The following is an 18,466-nucleotide window of genomic DNA, read 5'->3' as shown; positions in this document are numbered from 1 at the left end:
GGGAATGTTCAGTACCAGTTCCCCTGTTCTAGCCAACAGATGTTTCTTTCCCCTGCATTTTTAATGACTATGTCATATTTCAATAAATTAATGTTTCTTTAAAAAAATCTGCTGTTCCTAGGCATTAACATGGCTTAAGGTTTTTAAAAAGTCGCTTTAAAGAGCCCTGCTGTAACAGGTTTCTGACCTATGTGCTCTGTTCTGGAGACTGCCACTTCCAGAAAGATGGAAGAGATGTACTTTCCCTAATCTTCCTGCTAAAAGGAAGTACAGCTAAAACTTCCGGACACTGAATGTAAAACAAACGTGAAAGATAGAGAGAAGGCAGACTGGCCAGGGACCTCAAGACTCAGGAGTGACATGGCATTGAGTTGCTTGGGGTTTCTTCTTGTCTCATGTAAGACTGAGTGCCGGAGAGTATGGTAATGCACACAGCAATGGGTGCAGACCCAAAAAGCCTAAAAGCCTCTGGCTAGTCAAAGAGCTAGTCAAAGGGCAGCCTTGCAAGACAGCAAACTTTTATTTCGTTTTATTTTTCTTTTCTTTTTAAAGTATATTTTTTATTGATTTCAGAAAGGAAGGGAGAGGGAGAGAGAGAGAGAAACATCAGTGATGAGAGAGAATCATTGACCAGCTGCCTTCTGCAAGGCCCCACACCGGGGATTAAGCCCACAACTGGGCATATGCCCTTGACTGGAATCGACCTGGGACCCTTCAGTCACAGGCTGCAAACTTTTAGACAGTAACTGCTCTTCCCCTGCCAAATACCACTGGGAAACTGCAGCCCCACACCCACCCTGGCCTCCCTGCCAAGGGGAAACGAGTACCTTCCAGCACGACAGTGTCCATGGAGACAAGGGACCCCTGCCACCACCTTGTGATAATGAGCCACCTGTCTTTTCCCGGCGTGGGTGTTTCAGGCAGGGTCTCGTAGTAAGTTAGAACGTTCACCATTGCCCAGAGGAATTGAGACCAAAACCCTGCCAACCCCCACCACCCCCACTGGTGAGTCAAGGCCAAATGGGAACGGTAACAAACCTTCCAGGGAGGGCAGTGTCTGCCTAGACGCAGCAAAATGCCAGAACTCTCACCCTGACCCGAAAGTAATGAACTCCTCACCCGCCAGGTGTTAACCGAGGCCAAGGGGGTGATCTGGACTTCCATCCCTCAGCTGGCAGGAACAAAGTTCCGCCTCCCTTCTCCTGTCAGAAAGGTGTCAGAGGAGGCCTAGTGAACACAGAAGGTTTAAGTGAAATCTGGAGTCTCATAACATAACACCCCAAATGTCCAAGTCTCCGTGGAAAACCACTTGGTCTACAAGAAACTGGAAAATCTCACCTTGTATGAAGGAAAACCAACAGACATACGCATGAGATGACCCAGATGTTAGTTATCTGACAAGGACTTTATTTAATGTGGTAAAGTATACATAACATGAAATTTACCATTTTAGTCTTTTTTTTTTTTTTTTTTTTTTTTTTTAATTAAGGCCAGCGAGAGCCCGAGGGTCCTTAGCACTGTGCTTACGTGGTCTTGCGCTTTCATAGTATCAGGCGCGGGGCCGGAGGTCTTCCTTTCTCTGGGCAAGTTGGCGGAGAAGCAGCAGGAGGGCTCCGAGCGTCTCTTAAAGTTGCAAATGCAGCGCGGTGGCTGTACTCTCTCCTAGGACGTGCTGGAGCCTCCCCACGATGAGTGGGCAGAACTCAGGGCACCAGGGAAGCTGCCTTGGGAGGAACCTGACCCGAGCCCTTGTGGACCTGCATGCCCAGGTTCTGCCCGCGCAGACCCTCAGCTCTGTGACTTCAGTCATTTTTAAGTGTACCATTCGGTGTCATTAAATACATTCACAATGTTGTGCAACTATCACCACCACTCGTCTCCAAAACCATTTCCATCTTCCTAACATGAAACTCTGTACTCATTAACAGTAACTTCTATCCCTTCTCTTCCTTGCCTCTGGAAACTAGTACTTTACTTTCTGTCTCTATGTGTTTGACTGATCCAGATACCTTATTAAATGTAATTATATTCATAATCCTTCTGTGACTTATTTCATTCAGCACAATGACTTCAAGGTTCATCCATCTGACAAGATTTTAAAGCAGCTACCATGCAAGTATTTCAGTAAGAAATTACACACATGCTGTAAACAAATGAAAAATAGTCAATCTTAGGAAATAAATAGAAACTATAAAGTAGAACCAAATGGAAATTTTAGAACTGAAAAATACAGTAAATGAACTTTCATAAACTAAATGGATGGGCCCACCTGCAGAATGAAGAGACAGAGAAAAGAACTTAAAGATAGAATAATAGAAATTACATCTGGCTGGAGTGGCTCCGTTGGTTGAGCTTTGCCCTGTGCACCGAAAGGTTGCTGGTTCAATTCCTGGTCAGGGCACATACCTTGGTTGCAGATTCAGTTCCCAGGACTCATATAGAAGGCAACCAATTGATCTCTCTCTCTCTCTCTCTCTCTCTCTCTCTCTCTCTCTCTCCACCCCACCCTCAGGTAAACATTCAAATAAATAAGCAAGCAATAAAGAAAAATAGAAATTATTTAATATGAATAAAAGAGAGAAAATAGACTGGGGAAGAAAAAATAAAGTCTCATGGGTCCATTGGACTATACTATAAAGTATCTAACATTCCTGTTGCCGGGGGTCTTAACCCAGCATCTAGAAGGGTTCAGGAATCTGGAGAAGGCACTGTGTGTAAATTAATCAAGAGTCCAGAGATGAAACAGAATTTTGGAAGGCATTTTGGGGGACCAGAGAAGACTTAGCTAAAGGAACTAAGTTTTCTCTGGTCTCAGGACCCCTTGCTCTTTATTAACACAATTTGTCCTAAGGCAAGGTAGATATACATATTAAAGGGTAAGGTTTGGTATACAGAATCCATTGTCAGATTGGAGAAACTGCCTCCGGCTGTTCAGGTGTTTGGCCAGTAGGAGGCAATAACATGTAGGTTAAAACGCCCTCAGCTGTCTGGCAGCAAGCAGTCATTTATGCATCCTTTTCAGGTTCGGGGAAATGCCCTTAGCCATTTCCAACAGGCAATAATATATGTGATTCAGCCCTTGCTGAGTCCATCAACCTTTTGATGAAATTCTTGCATTTATGACATGCTGGAATTGGCTTCCGGCACGTGTCATCGGAGATCCAGGAGGAGAGGAGGAAGAGGGTGTGACTGAAGAACTATTTGAAGAAATATGGTGGAAAATTTCCCTAACTTCTAAGAGACATAAACCTACAGATTCAAGAAACTGGGTTAACTCTAAGTAGGGCAAAGCCAAAGAAATCACACCAAGACATATTGCAGTTCAATTTCTGAAAACTAACAAAGAAAAAAACCTTGAAAGCAGTCAGAAATGATACCTTAACTATAAGGGAAAAACAGTTCAAATGACAGTGGGTTTCTTTTTTTTTTTCTTCTTTATTGATTAAGGTATTACATATGTGTCCTTATCGCCCCATTGTCTCCCCAACCCCCCAGTCATGCCCTCACCCCCCTGTTGTCTGTGTCCATTGGTTAGGCTTATATGCATGTATACAAGTCCTTTGGTTGATCTCGACAGTGGGTTTCTTATCAGAAACCATGAGGCCACAAAGAAGTGGAATACTATTTTTCAAGTACTGAAAAAAAAAAAAAGAACTTTCAACTTGGAATTCTGTATCCAGTAAGAATATCCTTTGGTAATAAAGGGAAATAAAAAAATAAATAAAGGGAAATCAAGGCATTTTTAGATGAAAGAAACTAAGTGTATTTGTCACTAGCAGACTTGAGCTAAAAGAATAGCTAAAGGAATGAAGCAAAAATGATAGCATTGTCTGATGTAGTTTTAAATTTATATAGAGGGAATATTTAAGACAGTTATTAGTGGGGTAGGTTAAATGGAGTTAAAGAGAGGTAAGGTTTCTACTTTTCCTTTGAACTAGTAACATATCAACAGTAGACTGTTAAGGTATGTGTATATGTTTTAATACTTATAGTAACCACTAAAATTATACAGAGAGATACACTCTAACACACTATAGATAAATCAAATTGCAATTCTAGAAATGTTCAAGTAACACACAGGAAAACAGGGGAAAAACAGAAATGAAAAAAATAAAATGACAGACTTAAGTCCTACCATAGAATAATTCATTAAATGTAAATGGCCTAAATATGCTAATTAAAAACAGAGATTAGTATTGTGGGTTTTAAAATGTGACCCAATTATCTATACACTGAGTGGCCAGATTATTATGATCTCTGAACGCTAATAATCTGGCCACTCAGTGTATATCCTATATAATAAAAGGCTAATATGCAAATTGTCCCTTCGACCAGGAGTTCGACCAGCAGACAAACTGGCCAACCTCCCATGTCCCCTCCCCCTGGGCAGGCTGGCCGGACCTCACCCATGCACGAATTCATGCACTGGGCCTCTAATATATATATATATATATATATATATATATATATATATATATATATATATATACACAAACACTGAGTGGCCAGATTATTATGCATTCAGAGATCATCATAATCTGGCCACTCAGTATATATATAAAAGCCTAAGCGACTGATATGACTGGACAATCAGCTAGTAGCTATGATGCACACTGACCCAGACCTTGCTGCTGGGGTCCTGACAGCCCCGAATCCAGTTCACCTGCACCCCGGACCTAGACAGGAGGGAGGAGGGAGCCCGATTCCTCGTGGAATTGGCTGTTGGTTAGCTTGCTGCTGGGGCCCTGACAGCCCCAAATCCGGTTCACCCACCCCCCAGACGCAGACAGGAGGGACCCCACCAGTGCACAAATTCGTGCACCGGGCCTCTAGTATGTTATAAGAAACTCACTTCAAATATAATGTCTGGGTAGGTTGAAAGTGAAAGGATAGAAAAATGAGTACCATGCAAACATTAAAAGAAAGCAGAGGTAACTAAATTAATAAAGTTTAATAAAACCCTTACTATACCAATCATAATTACAGTAATAAAAGCTAACATTCATTGAGGACCTACTGTGTGCTATGTGTACTAGTATAGCTTCTAAGACAGCGCTGTCAATAGAACTTTTGTGATGATGGATGTGTTCTGTTATTGGGCTGTCTAGCATGGTAGCTACAGGCCACACGTGGCTCTTGAGCATTTGAAATGTGCTAGTGCAACTGTGGGAGAGAATTTTTTATTTTACATAAATATAATTTACATAGCCACATGTGACTAGTGGCTACTGAATTGGACAGTACAATTATAGGAACTTACATATCCTCCTTCATTTCTGTGATTAAGAATATTCTGATATGAACACCGTCACACAGTTAAAATACGTTAAGGGATTTGTTGGTCTAAGGCCGTGGTCGGCAAACTGCGACTCGCGAGCCACATGCGGCTCTTTGTCCTCTTGAGTGTGGCTCTTCCACAAAATACCATGGCCTGGATGAGGCTATTTTGAAGAAGTGGTGTTAGAAGAAGTTTAAGTTTAAAAAATTTGGCTCTCAAAAGAAATTTCAAACATTGTACTGTTGATATTTGGCTCTGTTGACTAATGAGTTTGCCGATCACTGGTCTAAGGTCATGCAGATTGGGAGGGGCAGAGCTTTGGGATTTAAACTGAGGGATTCTGGCATGAACGCTGTCAGACACTTTGAATGCTGTCATAAATAATGTCACAGGTAGGTGGCCTGGCCTTGAGCACAGAGGACCAATTTCATTGCTCCTCAGGAAGGCTGACCAGTAGGTTTGTTAAATTGTAACGAAGTGAGAATGCCCAGGCTTAGTGAATGTGTGAGTGAGAAAGGAAAGGTGAAAGCCATCAGAGCTGTTGGGAGTAAATGAACCCAACGTTGCTGGAACAATCTGGTAGTACTAACCAAAATGTCTATCCCGCACGACTGAGGAGTTACAGTTCCAGGGTGCTTCCGTAGGAATACTCACAATGACACCGAGTGAAATAAACAGGGATTGTTTTTAATTGCACAATTTTTCATACATGTTTTTATTAATTTTTCGAGAGAGAGAGAGAGAGAGAGGAAATGAGAGGGTAAGAGAGAAACATCAATCGGCTGCCTCCTGCAAGTCCCCTACTAGGGATCGAGCCTGCAACCCGTGCATGTGCCCTCACTAGAAATTGAACCCGAGACCTTCTGGTGTTCAACCAACTGAGCCACACCAAAGAGGGTAAATTGCACACACTTTTGAAGGGACTGTGGAAAATTAGTGTATGAAATTGACATGCTGGATGGAGAAGAGGGGGAAGGTCCTTCAAGTAGACTCAGAGCCGGCAGAATCCAGGACAACTTCCCACCCATCCCCTCTGCCCCTCAGTGCTGCCCCTCTCCCCGTGGCCATTGGTTGTAAAGTTGAGGTTTCCTGTGTTTGGTGCTGTAGGAGGCGGTGACCTTCCAGGACGTGGCTGTGGTCTTCACGGAAGAGGAGCTGGGGCTGCTGGACCCGTCCCAGAGGAAGCTGTACCGAGATGTGATGCTGGAGAACTTCCGGAACCTGGTCTCAGTGGGTGAGGACAGGCGCCCTCTGCCACTGAATGTCAGCTCCCAGGAGTATTTTGATTTCAAATGTTTAAGACTTGGGGGCTCTTGAAATGTGTCCCCAAACCTGGGATCTCAATTTCCTAAGTCCTGTGAGATACCCTGTCTGTACCTTTCCTTTTTTTTGCAAATTGCAGTTACAACATCTTGGTGGGGTTTAAAATCAGTTGGTGAGTTACATCTTTATTGTATTGAACAAAATAGAATAAAGACAGCATAGCTCTTTGTCAGAACTGCATACAATACAACCAAAATTGTGAATAAATCAGGAAAGGATGGTCGTTTGATTGCCTGTTGTATTTTTTAAAATATATTTTTATTGATTTCAGAGAGGAAGGGAGAGGGAGAGAGAGATAGAAACATCAATGATGAGAGAGAATCATCAATTGGTTGCCTCCTGCATGCCCCCTACTGGGGATTGAGCCCGCAACCTGGGCATGTGCCCTTGATCAGAATCAAACCCAGGACTCTTGAGTCGGCAGGCTGACGCACCATCCACTGAGTCAAACCGGCTAGGGCTGCCTGTTGTATTTATTGCAACAAGTCAGGATCAGAATTTGGAGAAATACTATTTAGCATGCATAAGGATCATAGTATTGGAATTTAAATTTTTGCCTTTAGTGTATTCACCTTGTATATAAGCCATTTATTTTTCATAGCATATCAACCCTTCAAATTGGATAGGAAATTACACTTGGGGAGAGAAGAGTAGCTTCCGATGATGGAGACTGAAACCTCAGGAGGCGGGTGTGCAGGTGACAGCCAGGCAGCCGAGTCCTCCTTCTCTCTCCCGGAAGGGGGCCACCCTGGCCCACGCCTCCGTCATTCATTCCTCTGCTTACTTACAACAGCTCTCTCACTGCCTCCTTGCCTCTGCTTTTGCCTTCTGTAGTCTGTTCTCCCACAGCAGCCGGGTCGTGTCAGTCAGATCAGGTAACTTGTCTGTGGACTCTTGCATGACTTCCATCTCACTCATACAGTCCAAAATAGTTCCAGGGGCCTGCAGGGCGCTGCCTGACCTGGCCACCCTCACCCTCTCTGGCTTGATTTCCTTTCCTTAGCCTTCCAGCCACATAGACTGCTGGCTGTGTTTCTGACATGCCAACCGTGCTCCACCTCATGGCCTTTCTCTTGCTCTTCCTTATTCCCCCCATACAGCCTTCTGTCTCCTGCCTCACCCATCCCTGTCTGCTCAGATGTCATCTCATCTCAGAAGCCTGTTCTGAGCACTCTGCTTAAAATCCCCAGCCCCCTACTCTGCCTTATTTTGGGACTAATCATTAATTACTAGCTGATAATATTAAAGGATTACATTTTGTTTACTTGTATATTATTGTCTTTCTTTCCCCATTTGAGTGTAACATCAGGAGATCAGGGATTGTAGCTTAACTCACAGGATATGTTCATTAATTATTTGTTTGATGAATGATTGAATGGATGAATTAATGGATTAATGGATGAATGGGTAGGTGGTGCCATTTGAATGTGAGTGAAAAAGGCTCCCTCACAGCTTCTCGTAACCTGTGTTCGTTCTCTGCATTGCCATTGTGAGCAGTGCCCCATCCATTTACCCAGTGACATCATCCCTGCCTACCTTGCTCTCTCCTCCCTTCCTTTCCTTCATTTCCCCCTCTTCTTCACTCCCTTCTTCATTCACTTATTTTACTTTGTGTATCCCTCAAGTAAGCCCAGCCTAAAATACAGTAATTACAGCCATCCCTATTGGATATAAGCACAAAAATAAAAAGCTGAATCAGAGAAACAAAAGAACCAGGAAAACCTAGCTGCTTATCTGACAGATGAGGCCCTGCCTGTGGTGAGTAGTGGGGCAAAGTCTTCTCAGCCCTTTGATCATTTCTGTTCTTGTGTCTTCATTCTGCTTGAAGTTTTCCCACAGTCAGGGAGGTTAGATGCTGCCTCCATTTGACTCGCTCCCTTATTTTTCTGTACAGACCTGCCTTAGAATTACCATCCCAGCTACAACTGTTGTCTGGTTTTGCTTTATAACTGCTTTGCTTTTTAAAATAATCATTATTTTTTTAATGGAAGGCAATATTTTATTATTGATTGACTGGAGGCCTGGTGCATGAAAATCGTGCACAGGTAAGGTCCCTAGGCCTGGCCGGCGATCAGGGCTGATCTGTGGGGCAACCTGCAGGGCGATCGGGAGGCCCTTGCTGGCACCTACCTTGGCCGGCCTGGTGCTGTCTGCTCGCCGGCCCCACCCCCTGCTGCCACTGCCAGTCACCTCCCTCTGCAGGGCGATCAGTGGGGCAACCGGAGGGCCCCCTCTGTCACCCGCCTTGGCTGGCCTGGGGCCTGCGGGCTGGGGGCAGCTCCTGCGTTGAGCGTCTTCCCCCTGGTGGTCAGTGCGCGTCATAGCAACCAGTCATTCCGTAGGTCGTTCCGCCATTCGGTGGATTTGCATATTAGGCTTTTATTATATAGGATTAATTGATTTGAGAGAAAGGGTGAGAGAGAGAGAGACATCGATTTGTTGTTCCACTAATATAGGCATTCATTGGTTGATCCTTGTATGTGCCCTGACCAGGGATTGAACTCGCAACTAATCATACTAGGCAATGCTCTATCCAACTGAGCTATCTGGCCAGGGCTGCTTTGCCTTCTCAAACAAGCCTTTACTTTTATTTTTTAATTTTTGGCCAACATCTTATTGAAATATACACTGAGTGGCCAGATTATTATGATCTCTGAACGCATAATAATCTGGCCACTCAGTGTATATCCTATATAATAAAAGGCTAATATGCAAATTGTCCCCTCGACCAGGACTTCGACCAGCAGGCAGGGCAGCCAACTGCCCAGTCCCCTCCCCCTGGCCAGGCTGGCCGGACTCCACCCATGCACGAATTCATGCACCGGACCTCATATCCTCATATATATATATATATGTATGTATATATATACATACATATATATATATATATACACACACACCCTCATATATATATATATATATATATATATATATATATATATATATATATGCACACACACACACACACACACACACACACACTGAATGGCCAGATTATTATGTGTTCAGAGATCATAATAATCTGGCCACTCAGTGTATACAGAAAACTGCACAGATTATAAATGTACAGGAATTTTCAGGGAGTGAAATGACTTCTTATTTGTGTAAGTTCTTTTTATTGAGGTAACATTTACATATGCACATCCTAAGCATGCAATTTGATTAGTTTTGACAAATAGATGCACCTCTGTAACTCGCACTCCTCAGAAAGTTGAATGAATCTTATACTAGAGGCCCGGTGCACAAAATTAGTGCACTTGGGGGGGGTGTCCCTCAGCCCAACCTGCACCCTCTCCAATCTGGGACCCCTTGGGGGATGTCCGACTGCCTGTTTAGGTCCAATCCAGGCAGTCGGACATCCCTTTCACAATCTAGGACTGCTGGCTCCCAACTGCTCGCGTGCCTGCCTGATTGCCCCCAACCGCTTCTGCCTGCCAGCCTGATCACCCTCTAACCACTCCCCTGCCAGCCTGATCGACACCTAACTGCTCCCCTGCCAGCCCGATCATCCCCAACTGCCCTCCCCTGACAACCCGGTCACCCCCAAATGCCCTCCCCTGCATATTCCCTCTTTATTAGATGGGTTTTTTTATTTAGCATATTGGACAGCCCTAACTGGTTTGGCTCAGTGGATGGAGCATCGGCCTGCAGACTCAAGGGTCCCAGGTTTGATTCTGGTCAAGGGCATGTACCTTGGTTGGGGGCACATACCCAGTGGGGAGTGTGCAGGAGGCAGCTGATCGATGTTTCTCTCTCATAGATGTTTCTAGCTTTCTATCCCTTTCCCTTCCTTTCTGTAAAAAATCAATAAAATATATTTTAAAAAAAGAAACATTTAAGATTCCTCCATATCTGCCTGGCTGGTGTGACTCAGTGGTTGAAACACAGGCTGCCACCACTGGAAGGGGATCGCATCCCGGCCAGGATGAGACCCCAGCCCAGGCTGCCATCTCAGCCCGGCCAGGGATGGCGCCGCAGAAGGTGCGTGCCCCGGCCAGGCTGAGACCCCAGCCCAGGCTGCCATCTCAGCCTGGCCAGGGATTGGGCCGCGGGGGTGCGCGCCCCGGCCACGCTGAGACCCCAGCTCAGGCTGCCACCCCTGGCCAGGGATGGTGCCACGGGGGGTGCGCGCCCCGGCCAGGCTGAGACCCCAGCCCAGGCTGTCGCCGCTGGCCAGAAGATCGCGTGGCGGGGGTGCGCGGCCCTGCCAGCCTGAGACCCCAGCCCAGGCTGTGGCCGGGGATCGCACCGGGCGCTGGCACCTCCCAGCCGGACACCCTGGGCTGCCACCGCTGGGCAGGGATTGCTGCGTGGGGGGCGGACGCCTCCCAGCCGGACACCCCGGACTGCCGCCGCTGGGCGGACTGGGGGACTCCGGCGGTGCTAAGAGGACTGGGCGCCGCCATCTTGTGGCTATGGGCACTGCCATTTTTGTCACAGAGTGATGGTTAATTTGCATATTACTCTTTTATTAGATAGGATTTTGTGCACGTCTCCCTTATTAAAAGTTCCTTTTAGCAACATCAGAGTATCACAAGGTTTTACATTTTTTGGTGTCTATCTAGTTGCCTGCTCCATCTATGAGGAATGTCCTGGAGGCCTATTTTCACTGTACTAATGCACAAACTAAAGGCTTTCTTGTCTCATAATTCTTATAAACAAAAGCTCATTGAGAATGGTGCTATGTGGATCTCACTGTCTTCACTCCTGGAGACAGCTCACAAGTGGAGAAAAAAGCAGTGTGACTTAGGGATTATTTAAGAACATTATTATGCTTCTGATGACAATGATTTTTTTTTAAAATATATTTTATTGATATTTTACAGAGAGGAAGGGAGAAGGATAGAGAGCTAGAAACATCGATGAGAGAGAAACATCGATCAGCTGCCTCCTGCACACCTCCCACTGGGGATGTGCCCGCAACCAAGGTACATGCCCTTGACCGGAATCGAACCTGGGACCCTTCAGTCCGCAGGCCGACGCTCTATCCACTGAGCCAAACCGGTTTTGGCCTGATGACAATGATTTTTATGGTACTTGTATTAGCTACTTAATACCTGTATAACAAACTACTCTTAAACGTTTTTTTATGTTGATTGATATTAGTATTTCTACAGGATTTATGTATTTTTTAAAATATATTTTTATTGATTTCAGAGAGGAAGGGAGAGGGAGAGAGAGATAGAAACATCAATGATGAGAGAGAATCATTGATCAGCTGCCTCCTGCACGCCCCCTACTGGGGACTGAGCCCACAACCTGGGCATGTGCCCTTGACCGGAATCGAACCCGGGACCTTCCAGTCCGAAGTCCAACACTCTATCCACTGAGCCAAACCAGCTAGGGCAGCTTAAACTTAGCAGCTTACAACAACAAGCATTTATTTATACTTCTGTGAGTCAGGAATCTGGTGGCAGCTTATGTGGATGATAAGGCTCAGAATCTCATAAACTTGTCAAGGAGTCCAGCAGAGCTTCAGGCCTTTGAAGGTTTAATGGGACTAAAGTTTCGGCTTCCAAGATGCACTCATTCACATGATGGTTGGGAGAAGGCCTCAGTTCCTTGCCAGTGGGCCTCTACATTGAGCTCCTGAGTGTCTTCCAAACATGGCAGTTAGTTTCCCCCGCTAGTTACACCCAAGACAGTGGAAGGCAGAAACCACAATGCCTTTTATGACCTAACCTTGGAAGTGATATATTCTCACTTCTGCCATATCCTATTGGCTTCACAGACCAATCCTGATACATTGGGAGAAGGGATTTGATAGGATATAGACATCAGGAGGCAGAATCATTGGGGACCATCCTGTGTGCTGGGTACCAGGGCACCTTCTCATATGTACAAATACATATGTACAAAGCATGGAAGAGAATATTAGCTGTTCACATTGATCATAAAATTCAGCCAAATTAAGTGGCAACAATTATCTTAGGAATTTTACTCCCATAAAATATGGAAATGAGTTTTCTATTTTTTTCCAGTTGTTCACCAGTTGAATATTATCTGTCCTTTTTACTTTTGCTGAGAAAGTTCCCTGCTCTGTAGCGATCTATTTCTAATTTTGACTTCATGGGTAAGTCTTGTTATAGTTCCAAGTGAGTCTCCTTAACACTTAGCGTATAGGAGCCTACTCATCACCTCTTTGTTTTCATAGGCATGAAAAAGCCAGTGACAAAGTCCAAGCTGATCGAATATGGTCTCCCAGTGTGGTTGACTGGTGAAAATATTTTCATTTCTGAGTATATATTCATTTGTCCTCATTTTCATCTCTGAAATCTTATCCTTTCAGGACACTGGAATCAAAATGAGATAGAGACTCTTCAAGAAGTTGAATTAAGGGACCTTTTTCATGAAGACCTTGTATGCTGGCCAATATGGGAACACATTATGACTAAGTTAACCAGAAATCAAGACTTGATAATAAATCTACAAGGCGAGAAGTCTGATTTGCCAATCCAAGGCGATTCCTTCTGCCAGTTGTGGGCAACAGAATCTACTCAGGTTTTTGAAGATGAGAACTATGTAATAAAGGTTCAAGGGGAAGTTCAAAGTGACAATAGTATAAAAAATCAAGAGTTTCCAAAGAAGACCACCTGGGATTTCTGGAGAGAGTTACAGAATTATCAGAGTAGGTGTCAGCAGTTTGATGGGAAGTGTAAACTGTGTAAGTGTGATGGTTATGATATTAAAAGGACCTCTCATGACCATGATGATGATCAGGAAGTACATAAAAGTGAGAAGTCGTGTAGCCACAATAATTGTGGGAAATGTTTCATGAAGACATCATTTCAGCATAATGGAATCCATGCAGGAGAGCAAAATTCTCATAAGAATGGACAAGGCTTCAGTTTTGGCCCCAATCTTCAACTTCATCAGCAGTTACACCTAGGAGCAAAATCTCATATGTGTAGTGAGTGTGGGGATGGCATCAGTTATAGCTCGCTGCTTTGCACTCACCAAAGTGTTCTCACAGAAGAGAAATTCAATAGGAATAATGAGTGTGGTAAAGACTTCTGTCAAAGCTTACCTCTGCAAATTTGTCAGAGAGTCAACACAGGAGAGAAACCCTATAAATGTGCTGTGTGTGGGAAAGGCTTCAGTCGGAGTTCACATCTTAAAGTTCATCACCAAGTCCACACTAGAGAGAAACCCTACAAATGTGCTGTGTGTGAAAAGGGCTTCAGACTAAGTTCACAGCTTCATGCACATCAGCGAGTCCACACTGTAGAGAACCCATACAAATGTGAGGCATGTGGTATAGGCTTCATTCATAGTTCACATCTTCAAGAACATCAACAAATCCACACTGGAGACAAACCCTACAAATGTTCTGTGTGTAGTAAGAGCTTCAGTCAGACCTCAAGTCTTCAAGCCCATCAGCGAATCCACACGGGAGAGAAACCCTACAAATGTACTGTGTGTGGTAAGAGCTTTAGTCAGAAATCACATCTGCAAGTTCATCAGCGAGTCCACACTGGAGAGAAACCCTACAAATGTGCTGTGTGTGGGAAAGGCTTCATGTGGAGCTCATATCTTCATGTTCATGAGAGGATCCACACAGAAGAGAAACCTTACAAATGTGGGGTTTGTGGAAAGAGCTTCAGTCAGAGTTCACATCTTCAAGCCCATCAGCGAATCCACACTGGAGAGAAGCCCTACCAATGTGCTGTGTGTGGTAAGAGCTTCAGTCGGAGTTCGCATCTTCAAGGCCATCAGCGATTCCACACAGGAGAGAAACCCTACAGTTGTGCTGTGTGTGGGAAGAGCTTCAGTCAGACCTCAAGCCTTCAATACCATCAACGTGTCCACACAGGTGAGAAACCCTACAAATGTGAACAGTGTGGTAAAGGCTTCATGGTGACCTCAAGTCTTCATGTTCATCAGAGGATCCACACAGGAGAGAAACCCTACAAATGTAGCATGTGTGGGAAGAGCTTTAGTCAGACCTCAAGTCTCCAGACTCATCAGCGAGTCCACACAGGAGAGAAACCCTACAAATGTGCTGTGTGTGTAAAGAGCTTCAGTCGGAGTTCATATCTTCAATCCCATCAGCGAGTCCACACAGGAGAGAAACACTACCAATGTACTGTGTGTGGTAAGAGCTTCAGCCATACCTCAAGTCTTCAAGATCATCAGCGAATCCACACTGTCGAGAAACCCTACAAATGTTAAGAGTGTGGGAAAGTCTTCATGTAGAGCCTGTATTTTCAGGTTCACCAGAGGATCCACACAGGAGAGAATCCCTTTAAATGTCACCTGTGAGGCAGTACCTTCAGTCTCACTAAATCTCATCTTCAAGCTCATCACTAAGTCCACACTCGAGCAAAGCCATAAATATGTGAGACATGTATAAGGGCTTTTGTCATAGTTCATGTCTAAAAGAATACCATTGAGTCCACACTGGACAGTAACCCTACTAGTGTGCTGTGGGTGGTAAGAGCCTCAGTCAGGCATCACATCTGCAGGTTCATCAGCGAGTCCACACAGGAGAGAAGCCATACAAATGTGAGTCTTGTGGTAAGGGCTTCATTGAGATTTTCCACTTTCAAATCCATCAGAGATCTCATACAGGAGACAAGACATACAAATGTGAAATATGTGGTAAGGGCTTTAATCACAGTTCACATCTTCAAGGACATCGGCGAGTTTACACTGGAGAGAAACCCTACAAGTGTGCTGTGCATGGGGAGGGCTTCAGTTAGAGTTCACTTCTTCAAGCCCATTGGTGAGTCGACAGTGGAGTCAAAACCTACTGATGTGCTGTGTGTGGTAAGAACTTCAGTCAGACATCACATCTGCAAGTTCTTCAATGAGGCCACTCTGGAGAGTAACCCTGCAAGTGTGCTGGGTGTGGAAAAGGCTTCATGTGGGGATCTTACCTTCGTATTCATCAGAGGATCCACACAGGACAGAAACCCTATAATTGTGGCGTGTATGATAAGAGCTTCAGTCATTCCTCAAGTCAGACATCAAATCTGCAAGTTTATCAGAGAATCCACACAAAAGAGAAGCTGTAAAAATGTGAGACATGTCATAAGGGTTCTAATCACAGTTCATGTCTTCAAGAATATCAATGAGTCCACACAAAAAACAAACCCTACAAATGTGCTGGTTGTGTTAAGAGTTTCCAGTTAGACCGCAATCTCCAAACTCATCAGCAAATCCAACTACAGAGAAACACTACAAAGTGCTGTGTGTGCTAAGAGGTTCAATCAGACTTCACTTCTGCAAGTTCATCAGTGAGTTCACAGTGGAGAGAAACCCTACAAAAGTGCTGTGTGTGAGAAAGGCTTCATGTGGAGATCGTATCTTCATGTTCATCAGAGGACCAACACAAGACAGAAACCCTATAAATGTGACATGTGTGGTAAGAACTTCAGTCAGAACTCGAGTCTTCAAGCTCATCAGAGAGTCCACACAAGATAGAAGTTATACAAATGTGAGATATGTTTCATAATTAGGTTTTTGTGTTTACATATAAAATTCCTTTCTTAATATTTCTCTTTTTAAAATATTTTTTAATTGATTTTAGAGAGAGGAAGGGAAAGGGAGAGATAGAAACATTGATGAGAGAGAAACATTGATCGGCTGCCTCCTGCACATGCATTACTGGGGATCAAGCCCGAAACCCAGGCATGTGCCCTGACCAGGAATCAAATCAGCGACCTCTTGGTGCATAGGACAACACTCAATCCACTGAGCTACACAGGCTCACCTTAATATTTCTTTTTTTAAAAAAATATTTATTGATTTCAGAGAGGAAGGGAGAGGGATAGATAGGAATATCAGTGATGAGAGAGAATCATCAATTGCCCGCCTCCTGCTCACCACCCACTAAGGATGAAGCCCAAAATCCGGGGCATGTGCCCTGAACAGGAATCAATCCGTGACCTCCTGATTCGTAAGTCGACACTCAGCCATGGAACCCCACCTGCTGGGCTTAATATTCCTTTTTACTTAACTTTTTATAATAGCACTTTTTTAATAAATTTTAAAAGTGATACCATAAAAAGATTATTATTTATCATGCAGGTAGATGTACACATTCAGTAATTATTAACAGTTGGGTTACATAAACACTGTATAGGGTTTGAGAAAAGTCTAAAGAACAAGTATTATTATTATTACTAATAGTAGTAGTAACATTAATTTGTAGGTATATAGGCCTTGTTGGTATCTCAGGATGGCTGTCTATTTCTGATGTTTGGGCTTTTCATTCTTGAAAAGTCTTTGATCTCCACTGTAGATAGAGGTTAGTATCAGAATCAGGGTCAGATGTCCATTCGTGGTTAGGCACCTGATTAGGTAAGGTCTCTTCCAACACTGTTGTAGAGAGTCTTTAATTAATGTATTTACCATTGGACAAAAATCTCCAGGTTGTAAGTTATGGTCTTAGAAGTCTTCAGAGTTTTATAAATTTTTATCTAATTTAAAGATCTCTTTGGAAACCTGTAATTTAGAGTAAGTCAGAGTCTTTTTTATGGATTTTTCTAAAGATATATTTGTAAATGTATAAAATAAAATGACTGCTTGTAAATGACAAAACAAAATGGCGTGGTTATAAATTTGATTTCAATGCAAATGATAAAAAACAACATCACTGTTTTTTATAAGGTACAATATTCAAAGACAACAATTTTTTTGTAAATAAATTACACATGGCTTATTGGAAGTGTGTATTGAGCATTGGAAATAATTTATTTCCAATGTGTAGATCACAAACATCCAGAGTACTGTTGTGGAGCGAACACAAGTGAACGACCACTGGAGTCCAGACCAAATTAAAATTTAGGGAGCCTTTATTAGCTGGCCAGCTGGCCGGTTAGCCGGCTGGTGACTGCTTTGCCTTTCTCCATGCAGGGAGTCCAGAGAGCCACCCCGACCCTTTGTGCAGGACCACTTTTAAGCACATTAACCACATCCTGTTTTTGCAGAGCAAGTAACCCAAGACAAAACAGTTTTTCCCAAGCAACGTCAGAGTCATGCCATTGGCGACCATGTTATTCACAGGGTCATCCTGTTTTATAGAAAGCTGACAGTGATCTATGAAAGAAGGCCTATGTGCTGGGAAGGGGCCATGAGACCGTATCTCAAGGCCTGGCCTGGTGTCAGCACTGACAACTCTATCTGGGGCATAGTCCACGGTCTCTCTGGAATGGGCAAAAATTCCCACTCTCCAACAAGTACCACTGCCGGACACCCCCATAGAGAACCATGGCTCTTGGCTTGCCCTGTGTCACTGACAGGACATCTGCTATCCCTGGGAGCTGCCTGTTTGAACTTGGCTTTAAATGTCTGCAAGTTTTTCCCTAGGGCAGAGTGAAATATTTAGAATATCTGCCGAGAACCAATTCCAGCATGTATTAATTACAAGAGTTTTACCAAAAGGTTGGTGAAGCTTGGGGAGCTCAACAGGGTTGAGTCACATGTAGTTTACAAGTTGGAAATGGCTACAAAGCATTTCCCCCAACCCTGAATAGGATGATTGTTAACTGCCAGACAGCTCAGGGCATTTTATTGCCTCCTGTTGGCCAAACACCTGAACAGCTGTATGCTATTCCCGAAACAGACAGTGTTTCTGTAAACCCTTTGATACCGTACCCTTTGAAGTGTATATTTCCACCTTGCCTTAATAAAAAGCACGGGTCCTTGGTCAAGGATAGAGCCTTCTAGCTCCTTCAGCTGGAAGCTCCTCTGACCCCCAATGCCTATCAAAAATATCTTTCGTCCACGGACTCCTTCTTAATCATCTACGCGCAGCCCCTTTCTCCAGAATGCTGAACCCTTTGTAAGGCTGGGAAAAAGAACCCCGGCAATTGACGCACGAACGAGGGACTCCAATAAATATCCATTTTGAAAAAATGT

At 44.0% G+C, this 18,466-nt stretch overlaps 1 protein-coding gene across 1 annotated transcript in view; it reads left to right on the top strand.

Annotated features, from left to right (window-relative positions):
- The window catches only part of LOC308235208 (uncharacterized protein), a 32,218-nt gene extending 15,076 nt beyond the window's left edge, over positions 1 to 17,142 (top strand). The window contains exons 3-4 of the mRNA XM_080643988.1: positions 6,386 to 6,512; positions 12,891 to 17,142. Coding sequence (XP_080500114.1) covers positions 6,386 to 6,512; positions 12,891 to 14,773 — 2,010 coding nt within the window. The 3' untranslated portion in view covers positions 14,774 to 17,142. The remainder of the gene's footprint in view (positions 1 to 6,385; positions 6,513 to 12,890) is intronic.
- Positions 17,143 to 18,466: the final 1,324 nt, after the last annotated feature.

Source organism: Plecotus auritus (assembly GCF_963455305.1).
Source record: "Plecotus auritus genome assembly, chromosome: 10".
In the NCBI taxonomy this organism is placed as follows: domain Eukaryota; kingdom Metazoa; phylum Chordata; class Mammalia; order Chiroptera; family Vespertilionidae; genus Plecotus; species Plecotus auritus.
The sequence above is the reverse complement of the archived record's forward strand: the minus strand, read 5'-3'. Positions and strand labels throughout refer to the sequence as shown.